The sequence below is a fragment of the Peromyscus eremicus genome, chromosome 1, assembly GCF_949786415.1.
Source record: "Peromyscus eremicus chromosome 1, PerEre_H2_v1, whole genome shotgun sequence".
Lineage (NCBI taxonomy): Eukaryota > Metazoa > Chordata > Mammalia > Rodentia > Cricetidae > Peromyscus > Peromyscus eremicus.
Genome location: NC_081416.1, coordinates 80180684 through 80198724, shown reverse-complemented (window position 1 = coordinate 80198724; position 18041 = coordinate 80180684). Strand labels below are relative to the sequence as shown.

The 18041-nt window shown below is 49.8% G+C and overlaps 1 protein-coding gene across 1 annotated transcript; it reads right to left on the bottom strand.

Annotated features, from left to right (window-relative positions):
- Positions 1-24: 24 nt before the first annotated feature.
- On the bottom strand, positions 25-17741 carry Ern2 (endoplasmic reticulum to nucleus signaling 2). The gene is made up of 22 exons (XM_059258786.1): positions 17652-17741; positions 15395-15500; positions 14659-14692; positions 14340-14412; positions 13210-13282; positions 12954-13061; positions 12620-12721; positions 11047-11311; positions 8673-8751; positions 8431-8578; positions 8183-8301; positions 7205-7360; positions 6849-6990; positions 4078-4162; positions 3729-3918; positions 3547-3646; positions 3271-3467; positions 1662-1809; positions 1446-1573; positions 503-626; positions 357-424; positions 25-273 (listed from the first exon to the last, which is right to left on the bottom strand). The coding sequence occupies exons 1-22, from the start codon at positions 17739-17741 to the stop codon at positions 25-27; spliced, it is 2784 nt and encodes a 927-aa protein (XP_059114769.1).
- Between the last annotated feature and the right edge of the window lie 300 nt (positions 17742-18041).

Below are 18041 nucleotides of genomic sequence, written 5' to 3'. Positions count from 1 at the left end.
CTGAGACCAGATTGAGCCACAGGCTTAACTCCTTGGTCCACCTTTGGGGCCCAGGGTTGTCTCAGCTCTTTGTGGCATCTGGCAGGACCTCCTGACATCCAAAGCTGGAGGATAGTATGGCAAGAAGAGGCTCTCAGAAGCGCAGGTCCTCATGGCGTGGTGAGTGTGGAGCAGCAGCCTTGGGAAGCGGTGTGTGAAGTACTGGATGAAGCCAGCAGGCAGTTGTCCTAGTGCCTGGTGTACCTCAGTTGGGAGCTCTCTGTAGTGGTGCTTCTGGGGATGGGCAGGACAAAGACCCTGGCTCAGCTATGGCAGGTCATCCCTGATCCATGTCCCACCCAGGCTCTAGAACACACCTTATTCCTCATGGCACGGAGCAGGTCTCGTACTGATGTCCCCTTATATGATCGGAACCGTTTCAGATCTGTGGGCAGAGAAATGGGCTGCAGAGGTGTCCCTACTGGGTCCCTTCCCCTCAGGCCCACCCACATGTGGCCTCTACCTGTCTGCAGTGATGCCGAGATGTGATTGTGCCAGTTTTCCCGGACCACCTTGTGGCTTCCTGCCTCCAGTGCCATCACAAGGGGTCCCTGCTCGGGCTCCTTCTCCAACCAGTCGCTGACATCCTAGGATTCCACAGAGCTCCTAAGTCTTGTGGACAGTATCAGAGGCCCCAGGGCCAGGATTGTGTTATGTGGTTAATGTTGAAGTAGCAATAGCCCCTTGACTTGGGATGACAAGGGCTATTTCCTCCTGGAAAGTGTATGGCTTCCCTGTGTCCTGCCTCCATGCCACCACCCACCTTAAGGGAAGCACTGTTGCCTCTGTTCTATAGGCAGGCAGCCTGCAGCTCAAGTGTGGTCCCTTGCCCAAGGTCACAAACGGAAGGAAAATCTGCACTGATGTTGCAGCATAAATGACTGCAGATGAGAGTAAACTGCATTTCCATATAGGGGAAGCTAAAGCAAATGCAGATGCTGGGGTCCAAGGTGATAAGACTCTTTTCCCTTAGCCCCTCCGACTTCCCTTTTCTTGTTCATGACCTGTGATGGTTTGAATGAGAATGGCTTCCCTAGCTTCGTGTATTTGAATATTTGGTTCCCAGTTAGTGGAACAGTTTGGGAAGAATTAGGAGGTGTGGCCTTATTGGAAGAGGCGTGTCACTAGGGATGGGCTTTGAGGTTTCAAAAGCCCACACCAGGCCCAGGGTTCCTTTCTTGGCCTGTGGATTAGATGTGAGCTCTCAGCTACAGCTACAGCACCATGCTTGCCTGCCACCACAACACCAAGATAATGGACTAACCCTCTGAAACTGTAGGCAAGTCCCCAGTTAAATGCCTTCTTTATAAGTTGCCTTGATCATGGTGTCTCCTCACAGCAATACAACAATAAGAGAGGACCCAAACTTGGAGCTTGGAGGGCCCTTCCCAAGATCACCATCTGACCTGGAAGAACTGGAGTTGCTTGGCTCTGCTCCAAAAGAGGGGATGGGCCAGCACCCATCCTGCTGATGGGCGATCCTGGGGCAGCAGGCTCAGCATGGCTTTAACCAAATCCAATGCCACAACCTTGTCTGGAGGTCAGAAAAGGGATGGTTTATAGGCACTCAGCCTCATGCTTCCTTCCTCCCGTCTATGCTGGCCAGGCTCTCCCTTCCTCACCATGGGTCTCTTCCTCCAGATGAGCCAGACAGGGATCTCCTGAGAGGATGTTGGCCTGGCGGTAGAGACTCTCACCAAAGGGGTGGCTGCCACCAGAAAGCACGTAATAAAACACACAGCCTGCAGAGAAGATATCCACAGCGCTGGTCTGGGGGCCAGAAAGATGGGCGTGAGAAGGAGGAAGTGGGCCTTGCTAAAAAACCTTTCGGAACCTATAAAGCAGCATGCGTATGTGTGTCTGTGTGTCTGAGTGTTGAAAACAGGACTCACAGATGCTTCCTTTACCTCTGCCAAGCTTCTGGGCCTGATTTTCTCTTCCTATAGGGAGGTACAGGTAGTAGAACTGAGTGAGGCTGGCCACCCACAGACGAGATCAGAGTGAAAACTGGTGACCTAGCATGGGCCTGACCACTGGTTATCACCGGGAGACAGGCAAGATGGAAGAGCTGACTTTTTCCCCAAGTAAATTTGATAACTTAAGATTTTGTGTGTGTATGTGTGTGGAAGGGATTTCCCCAATGTTAAAATGCTGGCTGCTAATGTGAAAACTATACCGTATAGCCAGGTTCCTAACACCAGCACATCAAGTCCCTGGGCACTTAGGTCTCCAGTCCCCGATCACTTCTTTCTCTTGTCTTTAGGAATGGGTGTGGCTCTTCTGGTGAGCCTTCCACCCACTCACCATGAATCCAGATGTAGAGTCCTGGGGTCTGAAACTCAACACGGGTCAGGTGCTGCTTTGTCCTTTGTACTGCTGGGATGTTAGTTCAGTTTCCCGTGTTCTTAACCCCAGGTCTACACTGACACTGCATCTACCTAGCTCTAGGTCAGAACGGGTGAGAGCCAGCATCTCTGTGTAGCTTGAGCTCGGGATCCTCCTGCCTCAGCTTCCTCAGTGCTGCCATTGCAGGCCGCCATACCCAGCTACCATACTCGGTGAAGTATGGTGAAGGTTAAATGTCTAGGCCTGGCATGATGCCTGTAATCCCGGCACTCAGGAGGCTGAAGTGGGAAAGCTGAGAATTCAAGACTGGCCTAGGGCTGGAGAGATGGCTCAGCAGTTAAGAGCACTGGCTGCTCTTCCAGAGGACCCGGGTTCAATTCCCAGCACCCACATGGCAGGCCACAACTGTCTGTAATTCCAGTTCCAGGGGATCTGATACCATCACCAATGTACATAAAATAAAGTTAAAAAAAAAAAAAAAAAAAAAAAAGATGGGCCTAAACTAGGTAGTAAGACGCCATGTCAACAAAGTCATTTTCTGAGTCATGTTTTCTCAACCTGGGTGGCACTGATTCAAAAGAGAAAACTGTCAGGGTGGGTGGTGCCCTGTGTACTATGGCATGTTACACTGTGGCATGTTCAGCAGCATCCTTGGCCTCACAGGAAGACAGAGGCACTTTTTTTTTTCCCAAGGCAAGCCAGCCAAAACGCCTCCAGACATTGCCTAATGTCCTCTGAGCTGCAGAATAGTCCCTGATGGAGATTGCCTTGGGGAAGAGGGAGTGGATTATCCCCTGGGAATAGATGAGCAGGCTTGGAGGGGCCTCTTTCAGAGAAGAGCTGGGGCGTGGAGGAAGGAGCCCTGTGGCTGGTGGGCAGACTCACGGGGCTGTCTGGGGGCAGCTGCAGGAGCTCTGGGGCCATCCAACCTTCTGTGCCAGGAATGCCTGAATGGAGACTGAAGCTACAACGGCCCGCAGGTAGCTTCTTGCAGAGGCCAAAGTCGGAGATGACCACTCTGCCTTGGCCCTGGCTGTCAGGTCCAGCCATGAGAATGTTGCCTGGCTTCAAGTCACGGTGTACTGCCGGAAGGAAGTGGAGAGTGAATGATTGCCGATGGGGAGGAGCAGGGGGCTAAGGCCTGGAAACAAGACATGGTACCTATGTGTAAGGAATGTAGGTGGGCCAGGCCAGACATCATCTGCTGTAGCACCATGGTGGGCTCCAGACCCCAACGGTCTAGGTCTGGGTTCTCCACATACTAAGATGAGAGAGAGACAAAAAACGTCACTTACCAGCCCAAGGCCACCCGCCCTCCATCCCTTCCTGGGCTCCCATCTCACCTCTTGCAAGGAGGCCTGGCAGAGCTCCAAGGCAATGTAGTGGAACTGGGGGCCACGCTCGGTGCAGAAGTAGCGGAGCACATTGGGGTGCCTGTCCGACTCCTGCAGCAGCTGCACCTCACGCTGCACCAAGCTGAAGCACTCTCGGAGGAGCCTCTTCACGGCTACTGCCCGTCCCTCAAACTGTCCCCTGAGAGGTGGATCAGGGTTGGGGGTGCACAGAGCAGGTAAGGGAAAGGGTCGGGATCTCTCCCCAAGTCTGGGAGTCTGGAAAGATGCTTGCCCTTTGGTCGTTGTCAAAAGAGCTGCAAGTGATACAGCGGCAGCCTGGGCTCCCCCTGCCACTCACCGGAAAACAAAAGTGCCGCCTGCCCCACGTCCCAGCACGTCCTTGGGGTTGAAGGAGATCTTCCCCACGACAGTGGGCTGCTCTGCTACAGGGGCGAAGGTATCATTGTCCTCTTAGTGATCTGTGCTCACTGCCCACAGTCCTCCTCCCTGCCTTCCTCTGCCAGCCATAGTCCAGACCCACCCTCCACCTTGACCTTTCTCCACCCTTCTGTGCTCAGTGTGCTGCGGTAGCTGAGAGCAAGGACCCAGATGCTAGGCACATGGCTCCAGTGGCTGGTGCTGCTATTGATGTAGCTAGACAAGTGAATCAGCTGACAACGATGCCACCTGTACTGGTGAGGATCAAGTGGATATACGGGAGTGGGATAACGATGCCACCTGTACTGGTGAGGATCAAGTGGATATATGGGAGTGGGAGTGTTGGCTATGTGATTCCCTTTTGAGCACCTCCTGTCTGTCTCTTTCTCTTCTCTCTGCCTTCTTCCCACCTCTTAACACTTGTAACAGTTCTTTTCATTGAAGTTGAATTGTTTCCAACAAAAAGATGAGTTTGAGTAGACAGATGCATGATGAGAGTGAGCAGTTATAGCAAATAAGGATGATCCTGGGTATTGCAGTGCACGCCTACAGCATGGTACAGCACCCTCAGAGAGCACAGTTATAGCAAATAAAGATGGTGTTGGGTGTTGCACACCTATAGCATGGCACAGCGCCCTCAGAGCACAGTTACAGCAGATAAAGATGATGTTGGGTGTTGCAGGGCATGCCTACAGTATAGCATAGTGCCCTCACAAGTCTTGGTGTGCAGTTAAGATGGGTGAGGCTGAGACTGGGGAGATGGCTGAGTCAGTAAAGTGCCCGCCTTGCTATGGGAACCTAGGTTTGATCCCAGCACCCACTTACTGCACATAGTAGTCCATAATTGTAATTCCAGGACTGAGAGGCTGAGACAGGCTGATCCCTGAAGCTCATTGGCCAGCCAGCTTAGATGAATCAGTGAACCCCAGGTCCCTTGTCTTAAAAATCAAAGTCTAGCCAGGCATGGTGGTGTATGCTTTTAATCCCAGCACTCAGGAGGCAAAGGCAGGAGGATCTCTGTGACTTCAAGGCCAGCCTGGTTCCAGGACAGCCAGGACTACATAGAGAGATCCTATCTCAAAACACCAAAACCAACAACAATAAAGAACCCAAGGTCTATGGCTCCTGAGAAATAACACCTGAGGTTGTCCTCTGGTCTACACACACACACACACACACACACACACACACACACACACACACCTACACACATATACACACACATACAAACACACACATACACACCTACACACATACCTACACACATACACAACACACCTATACACCTATACACACACCTACACATAAACACACACACACACACACACACACACACACACACACACACACACTTCTCTATTTAAAAAAAAAAAACCCAAACCAATTATAGGGCATTGGCAAGAACAGCCCTGGGAAAATATGGAGTCTTGTCTGTAGAAAAAGAAGCAGACTCCACTCCAGAGTCAGAAGGTCCAAGGAAATGGGTTTTGGGGTGCAGTGGAATGGATATTTACTTGGATTCAGTGGAGTCAATAAATGACAAGAACTGCATCTCAGGGCTGGGGTTACCTTGCTGTGGAGCCCTTAAAAAAAAAAAAAAGTTGCCCGTGGGCTGGAGATGTAGCTCAGAGGCTATGCTTTGCTAGAACTGACTATGAAGAGGGGCTGAGGCCCAAAGAAGAGGAGGCCATGGGTGTATACCAAAGCCTCAAGTCAGGAGGCAGGCAGACACAGCTTGAGTAAGTGGACAGACAGCAGGTGGGATTTGTCACGAGGAAACAGTAGCAGTGGGGAGGTACCGGTCCCAGCTCACAAAGGTACAAAAGGTACCAGCCTGGCTCAGAGCCAAAGAGCAGAAGACTAGTGTGAGCAATAGACACACAGGCTATACCCACCAAGCACTGAATAGACACCAGTGGGCCTTTGGGAGCTTAAGCTAAGGATTAAACCAAGAAACATTGAGAAGAATGTTGAAACAAAATCAAAACCATGCCTAGGTAATTTACTGCTACCATTACCAAAAACGTTATTTTAAAACTCATTATTATTAATTATTTTATTGGTTTTTGAGACAGGGTTTCTTTGTGTAACTGCCCTAGCTGTCCTGGAACTCTTTGTAGACTCAAAGAGATCTGCCTGCCTCTGCCTCCCAAGTAAAACAATTATTAACATCACCTAAGTGTGATTTTTTTTAGATACATATTCCAGGCTGGTCCTGAACTTCTGATCCTCCTGCCTCCATTTCCTGAGCGCTGGGATTATAGGCATGCACCACCATGCCTGGTTAGTGAGTGCTGGGGATCAAACCCAAGACTTGGTGCATGCTAGGCACGCACTCTCCCAGCTGAGTTATGTCCCCAGCACGGACTTGATGATGATGGCAACTTTTCACAGTGCAGTGATGCAATGAGGTGGGTGTTAGTACCCCCCATTGGACCAGTGAGAAGATATGTGCTCAAAGGCAACTCTTCAAAAGTTAGCTGACAACAGTTTGAGCTACACACAGTTCTATCCACAACCAGAGACCCTGAAAATAACAGTAAAATTATAATAGGAGACATTTAAGGAGTCTGGGTCTTATTATCTCTCCCACAATCTGTGGTTTCTAACTATTTGACTTTGAAATTAAATTATGTTCACCTCTCTCTTTTTTCTATTTTTGACCCCTAAGTTTTGTTGACTCAAGTTCACCTTCAGGGTCATGGGATGGCCGGGCTTGCTCTGAGGGGCTTTGGAATCTCTTCTGGTTCGGCAGGGTGGCCCTTGAGGGCTGTGTCTGAGCATCTGGTGAGGCGTCATGAGGGCCTGTAGATGCTGAAGGACTCTGCTGCTGCTGTAACACATGGGTTTTAATAAGCTCAAGCCTTCCTCCTGATGGGCCCCACATCTGTGCCAGAGCTGGGTTCACAACAGAGCTTGGACTTAGTGCAGGAGCAGGAGCAGGAGCTCCTGGGAGGAAGGCAGAGGCAGCTGAAGTCAGGCAAGGGAGAAACAGAGTTCTCTCTGGAAAGACTCTAAGATGGACAAGGTCAGGATGTTGGACTTACTTGCCTCATCAGGTAGAGGACCCAGGCTCCCAGGAGGATGGCAGTGAAGCTAGCTGCCAGCAGGTCTTGGGACCCCAACCCTGGATAAGGGTTTGAAGCTTTCTCTTCAGGATGTAGTTCCGAATCCCAAGGTTCTTCCCTCCTCAGGCTCGGGAGCTAGGAATAGAGCAGCTTTCACTCTTGGTATTCCCTTCTACTGTGAAATTCCCAATTATTCTTCCTCACTGGGTTCACAGCAAGGCTTAGCTGAAGGGGTGTGTGTGTGTGGGGGGGGTCCCTGTAGGCAGGACTTGTGGCGTTGTCCACAGTTCTGAAACATCATGGTGCTCAGGAGAGGAGTTGACCAAACCTACCAGAAGACCAGCATCTCTCTGAATATCATTAAAAGTTCACATGCTCAGCTGGGGTGGTGGCACATGCCTTTAATCCCAGCACTTGGGAAGAAGAGCCATGTGGATCTCTGTGAGTTTGAGGCCAGCCTGGTCTACAAAGCAAGTTCCAGGACAGCCAGGGCAGTTACACAGAGAAACCCTGTCTCAAAAAACAAAAACAAAAAGAAAAAAAAGTCATATGCTCATGGGGATATCGCTGAAACTATGAGATTCACCTCTAGAGGTTAGGAATTTGGTGGGTCTGGAGCAAACACCCAGGGTTTGAAAACCATTGCTCCTTCTAACCTTGAGCAACTTCCTAGCACTTCTCCAATCTCTCCCAGGAGAGCATGCCTTTATGGTTTTTTTCTGTTTTCAATTTCTCACTTGATGAATATTTTACAATGTTTACACTGAAGAATAAGAAAAAAAATCTGGGAACTATGCTTTGTGATTTAGGAAGCCAATATCATTTTTAACATGCCTGGTAGTAGCCGCAACAAAATGTTTGTTTTCTGGGGACATTCATGAGATTAACTGGGGAAGAGGTACAGGGCTACAGGGCATCTCTGGGTCTACACATCGACCCTGGTATCCCAGGACTAACCTCGAAGAGAGCTGGAGCATGGAGGTCCTCTGGGGCTCTGGTCTCAGTAGACCCTTTCCCTGGGGTGGGATGAACCCTCAGCATGGTGGTGTGCAGGACTGGGGGAAGTTCATGGTATCCTAAGTGGTAGGAGTAAAAGCCAGAGATTAAGAGCCAGGGTCGAGGATACTTTCAGTGTTCCAACTCAGAAACTGGGCTTATAAGTCTTTTATCTTCATCTGCTCCAAATTAAAGTCAGGGGACCTCACCAATGAGCAGCCACTGGCTGGGGAGGGCCACACTGCCTGAGGGGTATCTGACAGCAGTGCTGGGTGAGCCCTCTCGCTCCCCTGAGACTTGAAGTGTCACCTCATCTGTTGTGGGGCCGTCCATCGGTGCCAGGGTCAGTCCACGGGGCTACGGCAGAAGATGGAGAGCCACATGTGAAAGAAACCCCTTTCCTGCTCTATCCGTCTTTGCAGATAGATCCACTCAGAGATCCCCTTCTCACCACGAGGGCCACCCCGGTGTGGACCAGTGCTTTGGAGACATAGAAACCGGCTTCTTCTTTCCCCACATATAGTGTCATCCTAAAGAGGAGGGAAACAGAGAAGGGTGCGTGATGCTGGTGGAGAGCTTCAGCATTACTCTACTTATGTCCTTTGTAGTCCCTTCCAGATTGACTCTGGGATTGACCATGTGACATTTTTTTAGCCAATGAGACAAGTGTGACATAGGCAGAGACCTGAACGGTGCTTGTGCATTGGGAGTTGCCCCTCAGTACTGTTCTCTGAAGTCCTGGGACCACCATGTAAGGAAGCCTACTCTCCCACAAGGGATGAAAGACCTTATGGTATACAAATGAACCATTCTATTCCTCAGCCAGCTGGCCCACCAACTACTAGATAGGTGAGTGACACTATCCCGGATCATTGCCTCCACCAAGTCATCAGTTGATTTTAGAGACCAGAAAAACTACCTGGATGACCCAAAAATCTTGGACAGCAGATGTCTGTTGCTTTTAAGCTCCAATTGTTGGAGTAGTTTGTTATGCAGAAAAGCTAACTGGTACAAAATCTATAGCAACATTTTCTCAATATATGTCTCATTTTTCGTTTGTTTATTTTTTGAGACAGGGTTTATCTGTGCAACAGCTCTGACTATCCTGGAACTCACTCTGTAGATCAGCCTGGTCTTGAACTCACAGGATCTGCCTGCCTCTGCCTCCTGAGTGCTGGGATTAAAGTCATGGGCTACCACCGCCTGGCTCACTTTTTTTTTAAAGATGGGGGGGCTTACTATGTAGCTCAGGCTAGCCTCAAATTCATCATGCTCCATCAGCAGCATCCTGAGTACTGGGATATTGGCATACACCACCACATCTGGCCCAGATCTCTTATAAAAACTCAGTTTTCTAAATTGGAACTTGTCAGCTCTCTTTTCACCTTTTGCTTTTTTCTCTCTTCCTCCTTTAGTGCTTTGAACTTGATAGCAGCCATGAACTTCTAGAACTTCTAGGAGCCTATAAGCCTCCTTGCTTATAAAGGCTGAACTCTACCCATCCTGATCCTCCTCATTTCCTCTCCTCCTCTCTTTTGCCCTCTACTTAGTACCTTGAGTTTTTTCTGTTCCAGCCTTCAGCATCATATTTTTTCAATGCAATACATTTTATTTTTTAAGTGTATGGGTATTTTGCCTACACGTATATCTGTACTCTACACACATGCGTAGTGCTCATAGATGCCAGAAAGAGGGCATCAGATCACCTGGAGCAGAAGTTACAGATACTTGTGAGCTGCCATGTGAGTGCTGGGAATTGAACCTGGGTTCTCTGGAAGAGCAGCCAAAGCTTTTAAGCACTGTACCATCTCTCCAGCACCCCTGTGTGGTGTGTGTGTATGTGTGTGTGTGTGTCTCTCCAAGCAGTTTTGACTGGCTTTAAACTCATAAAGATCTACCTGCTGTTACCTCCTGAGTTCTGGGATTAAAAGTATACACCACCATGCCCAGCCTCATGGTGTCATGTTTTTCCTAAACTCATTCTGAGATATTCTTCATATTGTAACCAGAATAATCTTTCTGAAATGAGAACACGAGTCAGTCACTTTCTTGCTTGGTACTCTCCAGGGACTGCTCCTTAGCCTCAGAAAAAAAAATCCCAGCCTTCTGTATGTGATCCTGGCTTTACTTACAGCCTTAGGCATGAGGCTGCTTAGACCTATGGCTCAGGCTTTGACTTTCCTTCTGTATCCCGTGTGCCATGCCTTCTCCCATTTTCTGTTGATCCTTTAGGCCTTACATGAGATGTCTCTTCCTCTAAGAAGCTTTCCATGGCTTCTTCTTGTTTCCAATCTCAGTCTGGGTTTCTTTTCATGCATTGCCATCACCACCTGTCTGTCTCTTTACCCTTATCTCACCACGTTATAGGTCCCTTCTATGTGTCTGTCCCCTCACTAGACTCTGAGCTTCCTGTAGGCAGCAACACTGACTGTTGTTTGCTGTTGGGCTCTCAGAGCCTCATAAATGACTAGTACACAATAAGTGTCCAGTTAGCATTTGTGGAGCAAATGGAATGAATGGTCAGCCCCTGACTTCTCCAGTCTGTGTCTTAGGATGGCAAAAGGGAGGGGGGACATTTGAAGTATTTAACAATCAGTTCAATACGACGTTTATGGAACAAACCAGGTGGGGACCCAGAGTCTCCTCCCAGGACAGGATTTACCCAATCACTTGTTAAATGGTGACTGTCCAGGAGTCCTGGGGACACTGTCTTGACACCTGATTCCGCTGTATTGGTGGGTCATGGCTGAATATCACTGGCTATTCAACTGGGACTGTAACACCTCCAGAAATTCCCTCCCTAGGCTCCAGATATGGACACTTACAGAAGCTGGATGTCTAAGGAAGAGAAGTGGGTAGCTGTGTCCTGGGAAGTGGAGGCAGGAAGTCGGATGTGGCCCCAGCGGAGGACAAGGAAATGTAGAGTGTCCCTAGCCAGTGTAAGGTGAGGCAGCTGGCGCAGACCATCCTGATGCCATGTGTAGATGCCCATCACGGGCACTCCCAGGTCCTGCGTCCACAGTACAGTTCCACTTCCTGGATCCACAGTGAGCAGCAGGCCCATCCCACAGGATGTCAGGTGGCTCATGTCTATCAAGAAAAGATGGCTAGGGAGATGTCAGAGAGATCTTATGGGACACACCAGAAAGCAGTTGGGGTGAGGGGTCATTCAAGTGTGCAAAGGTCATTTGAAGTCACGTGGAAGGTTACAGAGACCTAAGAAGATCAACCAGAGTTTGTTTCAAACAGGAAGGGATTGGTTGGGGCCATCTAAAGTTGACTCAGGTGTGAGTCTGGGTCATTCGATCTAAAGTGACTCAGGTATGTCTGTGAGTCTGGGTCATTTGAAAGAGTTAAGATGAGAAATCATTTGAGGGAAAGATCTTAGGATGTAGGTCATCAGGCATAGATATGGTCAGACTGATGTCTACTAAGGTCAAGTAGTGTGGCCTAGAGGCAGATAGGGCCTTTGGGAAGCACATATAGACTATGAAGGGGTCAGTTAGGAGCCTTGGTGGTGTCATTTATTTGTTAGATTTACTTGCATGGTTCCTCATGAAGAATGATGGAGTCAAGATTTGAGGAGTCACTTAGGAGTACCTGTGAGGTTCCTCAGTGTGGTGGTTTGAAATAAAATGGTCCCCAAAGGGAGTGGCACTATTAGGAGGTGTAGCCTTGTTGGGGTAAGTGTGGTCTTATTGGATGAAGTGTGTCACTGTGGAGGCAGGCTTTGAGGTCTCATATATGCTAAAGCATACCCCCACTTCCTGTTGTCTGTGAGTCAAGATATAAGCACTCTCAGCTCCCTCTCCAGCACCATATCTGCCTGCATGCCACCACACTCCCAGCCACCATGCTTCCTGCCATGACAATAATAGACTAAACCTCTGAACTGTAAGTAAGCCACTTCAATTAAATGTTTTCCTTTATATGAGTTGCCGTGGTCATGGTTTCTCTTCACAGCAACAGAAACCCTAACTAAGACACCTGGGAAGTTGGGCAGAGTGGTTATAATACCAAGGGGGTAGCAAGAGTTATATAGAGGAGTCAGTCACTCAAGGCTATATATAGAAGTCACTTACCATGTTGAGGTCAGTTAGGACTTGATGGGATTGCTCAGGGTATTGGGGAGGTTACTTGGTGTCCCTTAAGATGTAAGGCTACCTGGCTGGGGTCATTTGGGGTATGGATAAGTTCAGCTATATTGCTCAGGCTACATGATCACCAGTCTGGGTGCTGAGAGTCATCTCAGGTCATCGGTCAGGCTGTATCAATCAGCATGTGAGGGGGCATCATGTAGATGGATCAGTATGTGCTGGGACTTGGTCCTGATGTCACTCAGGGCTTCCCAGGTTGGGGACTTTGATCCAAGGTAAGGCTGAGAATGGTGACACTCACATTTCCCAGGTGAGTCATCCATGGGGGGTGCTGAGTAGCGGTGATAGGTTGTATTCCAGCGCAGGGCTGGAGCCCTTGGGTCATGCATGGAGACTGTGTACTCTGTGTGTCAGAAAAAAAGATTACCAGGAATATAGTAATACGGTGCTTCCCCAACCCGACTCCAGAGACTCTTGTAGGATTAGAGACTCGCTCCTTGATCAGTACTCAGTAGAATGTTTATTGATGATTGTCAGATTGACTGACTAGCCTGCATTCAACTTGGATAGCAACTGTCAGGCCTGGGCAAAGAAAATGAGGTGGTTTCACGGAGCGTAGGGAATGTCTGACTTACGTGTTCGGCCGATGTAGAGTCGAGGAGTAGAAAGGCCCTCTGTGGTCAGTGTCATATGAGTCTTCCCTGATTCAGGGTCTACCACAAACCAGGTATCCTGCTTCTGGCCTGTGGAGAAGGGAAGTGAGCCAACTGTCAAGACGGTGTAGGAGAGGGGGTGTGTGCCCTTTTGTTCCTGGCCTAGTTGGCCTGGCATGACCTAGGTCCCCATTCCTACTGGCTGGATATGGCCTCCACAGGCTGCAGGGATACTCACCTGTGTAGAAGACCCCATCAGAGCTGCGACAGGGAGAGGCATGAACCAGCTCCGGGATGGTGAATGGCAATTTCTGAGAGGGAAAGGGTCCAAGAAGGAGATAAGGGCAGAAACATGCCGAGCCCTTGCTGTGCCACACTCTCCAAAGGACGACCAAGAGCAACCTATTCACTGGGCACCTTCTCTTCTCCATTTCCCAGGGGAGGAAACTGGAGCTTGGAGAGGCCCAGTAACTCAGCGCATGACACTCAGGTAGGGCCAGCATCCTTAGTCACTTTGCTATAAAACCTCTTGAAGAACTGCAGACAATTCCACACTGGGTACCAAGACACCACATGAGCCACTTGATTCCACCTGGTGACATCCTCCAAAGAAATGAACATACACACATGCACATACGACACAACAGAGACACCTACACACCCACACAGACACCCGCGCCACACACACACAGCCTTTAAAACTCAGTGGCCACAAGACTCAGTGAGATTGAAGAGCTATTTGGACGCAGTGTTGGTGGTGAATGGGGGTCTGCCCTCTCACCTTCCCTGGCTCCTCGCTCTCTCTCTCTCTCTCTCTCTCTCTCTCTCTCTCTCTCTCTCTCTCTCTCTCTCTCTCATCAGGAATCAGATCCCAGTCTGTGCTATGTGAGTAAGTGCCCTGCATTCAGGTTTCTTATGGGTTTTCACAAGGGACACAGAGTGAGGTGAGCATATGTACAAACCACCAACTTGCAGAAACAGAGCCATTCAGTTGACACACATGTGTGAGCAAACTCAGGCCAGACTAGCAGAACTACCCAGCCTAATTTTGAGGTTTGGGGGGTTTTAAGTGTTTGAATTCGTGGGTGATACGTTATTTAGAAAAAGCTAACCAATACAATTTTCACCTTAATGCCCTCAGAGAACTGGAGATGCCCCCCCCCCCCAGACTCAGAGGTCTGATATTCTGCTCTGCAGACACAGCCAGCCCCTCCCCCTCACTTTAGCAGACAGCGTTCCATAGTGTTTGGAGCCCTGTCTTACAGCTTCAAAGGACATCCCACTCTGACACACTGTCCTTTCACCCATTGGCACTCTGGCTGATGGAGTCCTGCCCACACCCATCCCAGGCAGTGAGGGGAAACAGACCATCAGCCCCTGCTGTTTCTGGGTTCCCAAGATGTACAGGCTGCCATCAGCTGGGTCAGAGAGAAAGGCCGTTCTGTGGAGCAGAGAGGGACATGGGGAAGGCTAGGTGCGTAGCCCTGGTTTCATGGAGGTCTTGTCCCTCCACCTTCTCAGCTAGCAGAGCCCATCCTTGAGGGAGACACCTTGGAGCAGCAGGAATCCTTTCCACATCACGTAAGACTAATTCTCTTCCCTAAAACACTCACATGTGCCCCCAAACCCCTCACACAACTATGGTTCCCCCCGACACTCTCTCTTTCAGAGGTCCCAGTTCACTTACTCTGTGACATACATTGGTCCTTGGATGATGGGGTCTGCAGGGACAAAGACATGGAACTTGAGTCTTTTGTCACCTCTATTGAGAAGCATAGCTAAAACATACCAGCATTTACCCTGTGTCAGATGCAGAGCCCAGCAGGTGGTAAGAGCTCTATGGGTAGTCTCTGCCATGCTACTTTGCCCCAGTTTGTAGGCGAAGCCGTTGAGGCTCAGAGAGCTGAAGTGATTTTTCCCAAGTTCACACAGTTGCTAAGTGGTGAAGCTGCCTACAGACATTGGCTTGCTGGACCCTAGTGTCTGCGTGAGTATGTGCGTGTGCACATTCGTATGCAAGCGTTCGTGTGTGTGTGTGTGTGTGTGTGTGTGTGTGTGTGTGTGTGTGTGGTGTGGTATGTGTGAGGGGCAGAGGTGTCTTCTTTTCTTCGAGACAGCATCATCCCATGAACTTGAAGCTTACTAATTTGGCTAGACTGGCTGGCCAGGAAGTCCCACAGATCTTCCTGTTTGTGCCATTACAGTGCTGTGGTTGTTTTTTTGTTTTTGTTTGTTTGTCTGTCTGTTTTTTATGTGGGTGCTGGCGACCCACACTCAGGTCCTCACGCTTGTGTGGCAAGCACTTTACCAACTGAGCCGTCTCCCCAGCCCGTTAGTGCTCTGTTCTTATCTTCTACGCCAAGGTGACTGCCCACTCTGCCACTGAGAGACCTAAGGAGAGAATGGTAGTTATCCTTGCTCACCATCCTTCAGTGTCCACATCAGGTCCCCTGTCTGCTTGTTCAGTGCGTGGAGACTTCCGTCCAAGGTAGACACGAACAGAAGGCTCTCTGGCCTGAGGGTCTGGACCTGGAACGGGAAACGAAAGTCATCTCATCTGAGGGTGCCAGGACCACCTTGCCTTTGACGCAGGCAGGAGTGACTATGACTTCTCTGGCTGAGGAGACAAAGAGAAGAAAAAAGATGAACTTGACCTTATGGGGAGGTTGTGGTGACAGCGGGAGCTAGGGGAGCTGAGGGGACTTTGACTCCCATTTCCTCCCTTTCCCTTCACTTCCTTTTGTCTTCCAAAGTAGACCTAATGTGCGCATGTGTGTGTGTGTGTGTGTGTGTGTGTGTGTGTGTGTGTGTGTGTGTGTAAGGCAGAAAGAAGTCAACATCAAGTATCTTCCTTGATCACTTTCTACCTTATTTATTGAGACAGGGTCTCTCACTGAACCTGACTGGCCAGTGTGCTCCAGGGATCTGCCTGTCATCCCATCACTAATCCCAACCCCTGCCACCCAGCACTGGGGTGACACTCATGCCCATAGTCATCAGGCTTTTATATGGGTGCTGGTGACTCAAACTCAGGTCCTCGTGAGCGAGTGGCTGACAAAAGGGCTTCCCTGATCCATACAGCCTCCCTCTGGGACGGGACCTGAGTGTCCTGGCTGCACAGATCAGGGAGACCGGGGCACAGGATGGCCAGAAATGGCACAAACGGGACATAGAGTCTCCTCCAAGATGTGGATGCCTCTCCTCAGTCACAGGTGTGCCTCTTTTCAGAAGACCCTTTCTGTCTCCCCAGACTGGCTCAGCTGCTTTCGGTGCCAAGCTTTGTGGTCCCCCTTAATGGCGACAGGAGGGAGGCCTGGAGCTACCTTATATCTGGCCCCTGCTGGACTCACTTGCCAGCTCCGGGCCCTCCTTGAGCAAACAAGGTGAGGCTGAGCTCAGAGCAGGAACCCTAACATCCGGGTGGCCCAGCCGCACCCCTGCGAAGGCCACATCCTGCTTCAGGACCCTCAGGTCTGGGGTGGAGCCAGCGGTCTTTGCTGGAGAGTCAGGAGCCCACCAGCTCGACCCTCTCTTTGGGCCTCAGTCTTGCCGTCTGCAGCATGACAGAGAGAAGGGCTGTCCCAAAGAGAATTCTGTTTGCTCCTTATAGTGCTTAAAATACTGCTTTTAGTTAGCTTTCTGTCATTGTTTTGTGAGACAAGGCCCCCTCTTGTAGCTCTGGTTTTGCTGTGTAGAGCAGGCTGACTTTGAACTTTTGACAATCCTCCTTCTTCTGCCTCCAGAGTTATGGAATTAGAGGGATGTAATACCATGCCCAACATTAACAGTTTTTTTTAAACCAGAAATTAATTAATTAATTAATAAATTAATTAATTAATTGTTCTTTTGAGACAGAGTCTCTCTGTGTAGCTCTGGCTGTGCTAGAACTCATTCTGTAGACAGGCTGGCCTGGAACTCAGAAATCTGCTTGCCTTTGCCTCCTGAGTGCTGGGATTAAAAGGTGTGTACCACCACTGCCCAGCTGAAAATTTTAATTTTAAGAACCCAGATTTTTATTATCATTCTCATTTCTAGTCTTTTTTCCTAGAAATGTCAGATCTGGACATACCAGGCTCCCATTATTATTTGGCAATTGCAGACGGAGCCTGAGCTGGGAGAGGGGCCCCCAGTGTCTAATTCTACTCTGTCCCTTTAGCTGGGGGTAAGGGATGGAGAAGGGGAGAGACTGCAGGTGGGATGAACACTTGGATCCCAGGCTGGGCAGAGGGAACTGATCAGCTCCCAGCAGGAGGATTGGACCAGATCTCTCTAGACTTGAAGATAGACCATTTGTCCTGGAAGTTCTGAACCTGAGGGTAGGGAGTGGTGGTCCAGTCACACACAAAGGGAAGGGGCATCATAAAGCTCCAGAGATTGAACCATAGTTTCACATCAGAAGACCCTAAATTGATCATACTTTTCAAGAAAACTGGATTCTCTAAGGGTTTTAGAGTCTGACTTTAAAACAGTCTACTGTCTCCTCCCCACAGGTCCCTCCCCATCTCTGTTGCAGAAGAGGCTGGCTTGGCACATCTTCCCAGGCAGGTTGTAAGAGGCATCTCCAAGTTTATGAGGGGTTCACTCCCTAGTGGTCCACTTGGGCGATCTCAGCCTAAGGGAAGGAGGGAGAGGCCTCCTTACTGACCAGCTACATCCCCAGTCACCAGGCCCTACACTCACCTGTGGTCCAAGCATCCCCAGCAAAGTCACAAGCTGCAGCAGGAGCCCTGAGGGAGACCACAGTGGAGACTCCCAGGCTGGGCTTGCCATAGCCTGTGGGCAATCACAAAGTCAGCAGCTCCCTCTACTCCCTCGGTGGCTCCAGAGGACAACTGAGCTCTTTCCACAGGGAGACTCCGCCCCCGGCAGAGCCAGCTGGGGAAGCAGAGTCTTGGCTGAAACCTCACCCAGTGGTGGCCCCCGCCCTTCCCATGGCACCTACACCTCACTCAGTCCCTTCCACCTTGGCACCAAATGTTGCCAGTTTGAGCTTTCCTGGGAGGGATTTTACTGAGGCCGATGGTGGAGAATGTACCAAGGTCTGTGCTGGCTCTTTTGTATTATTATTAT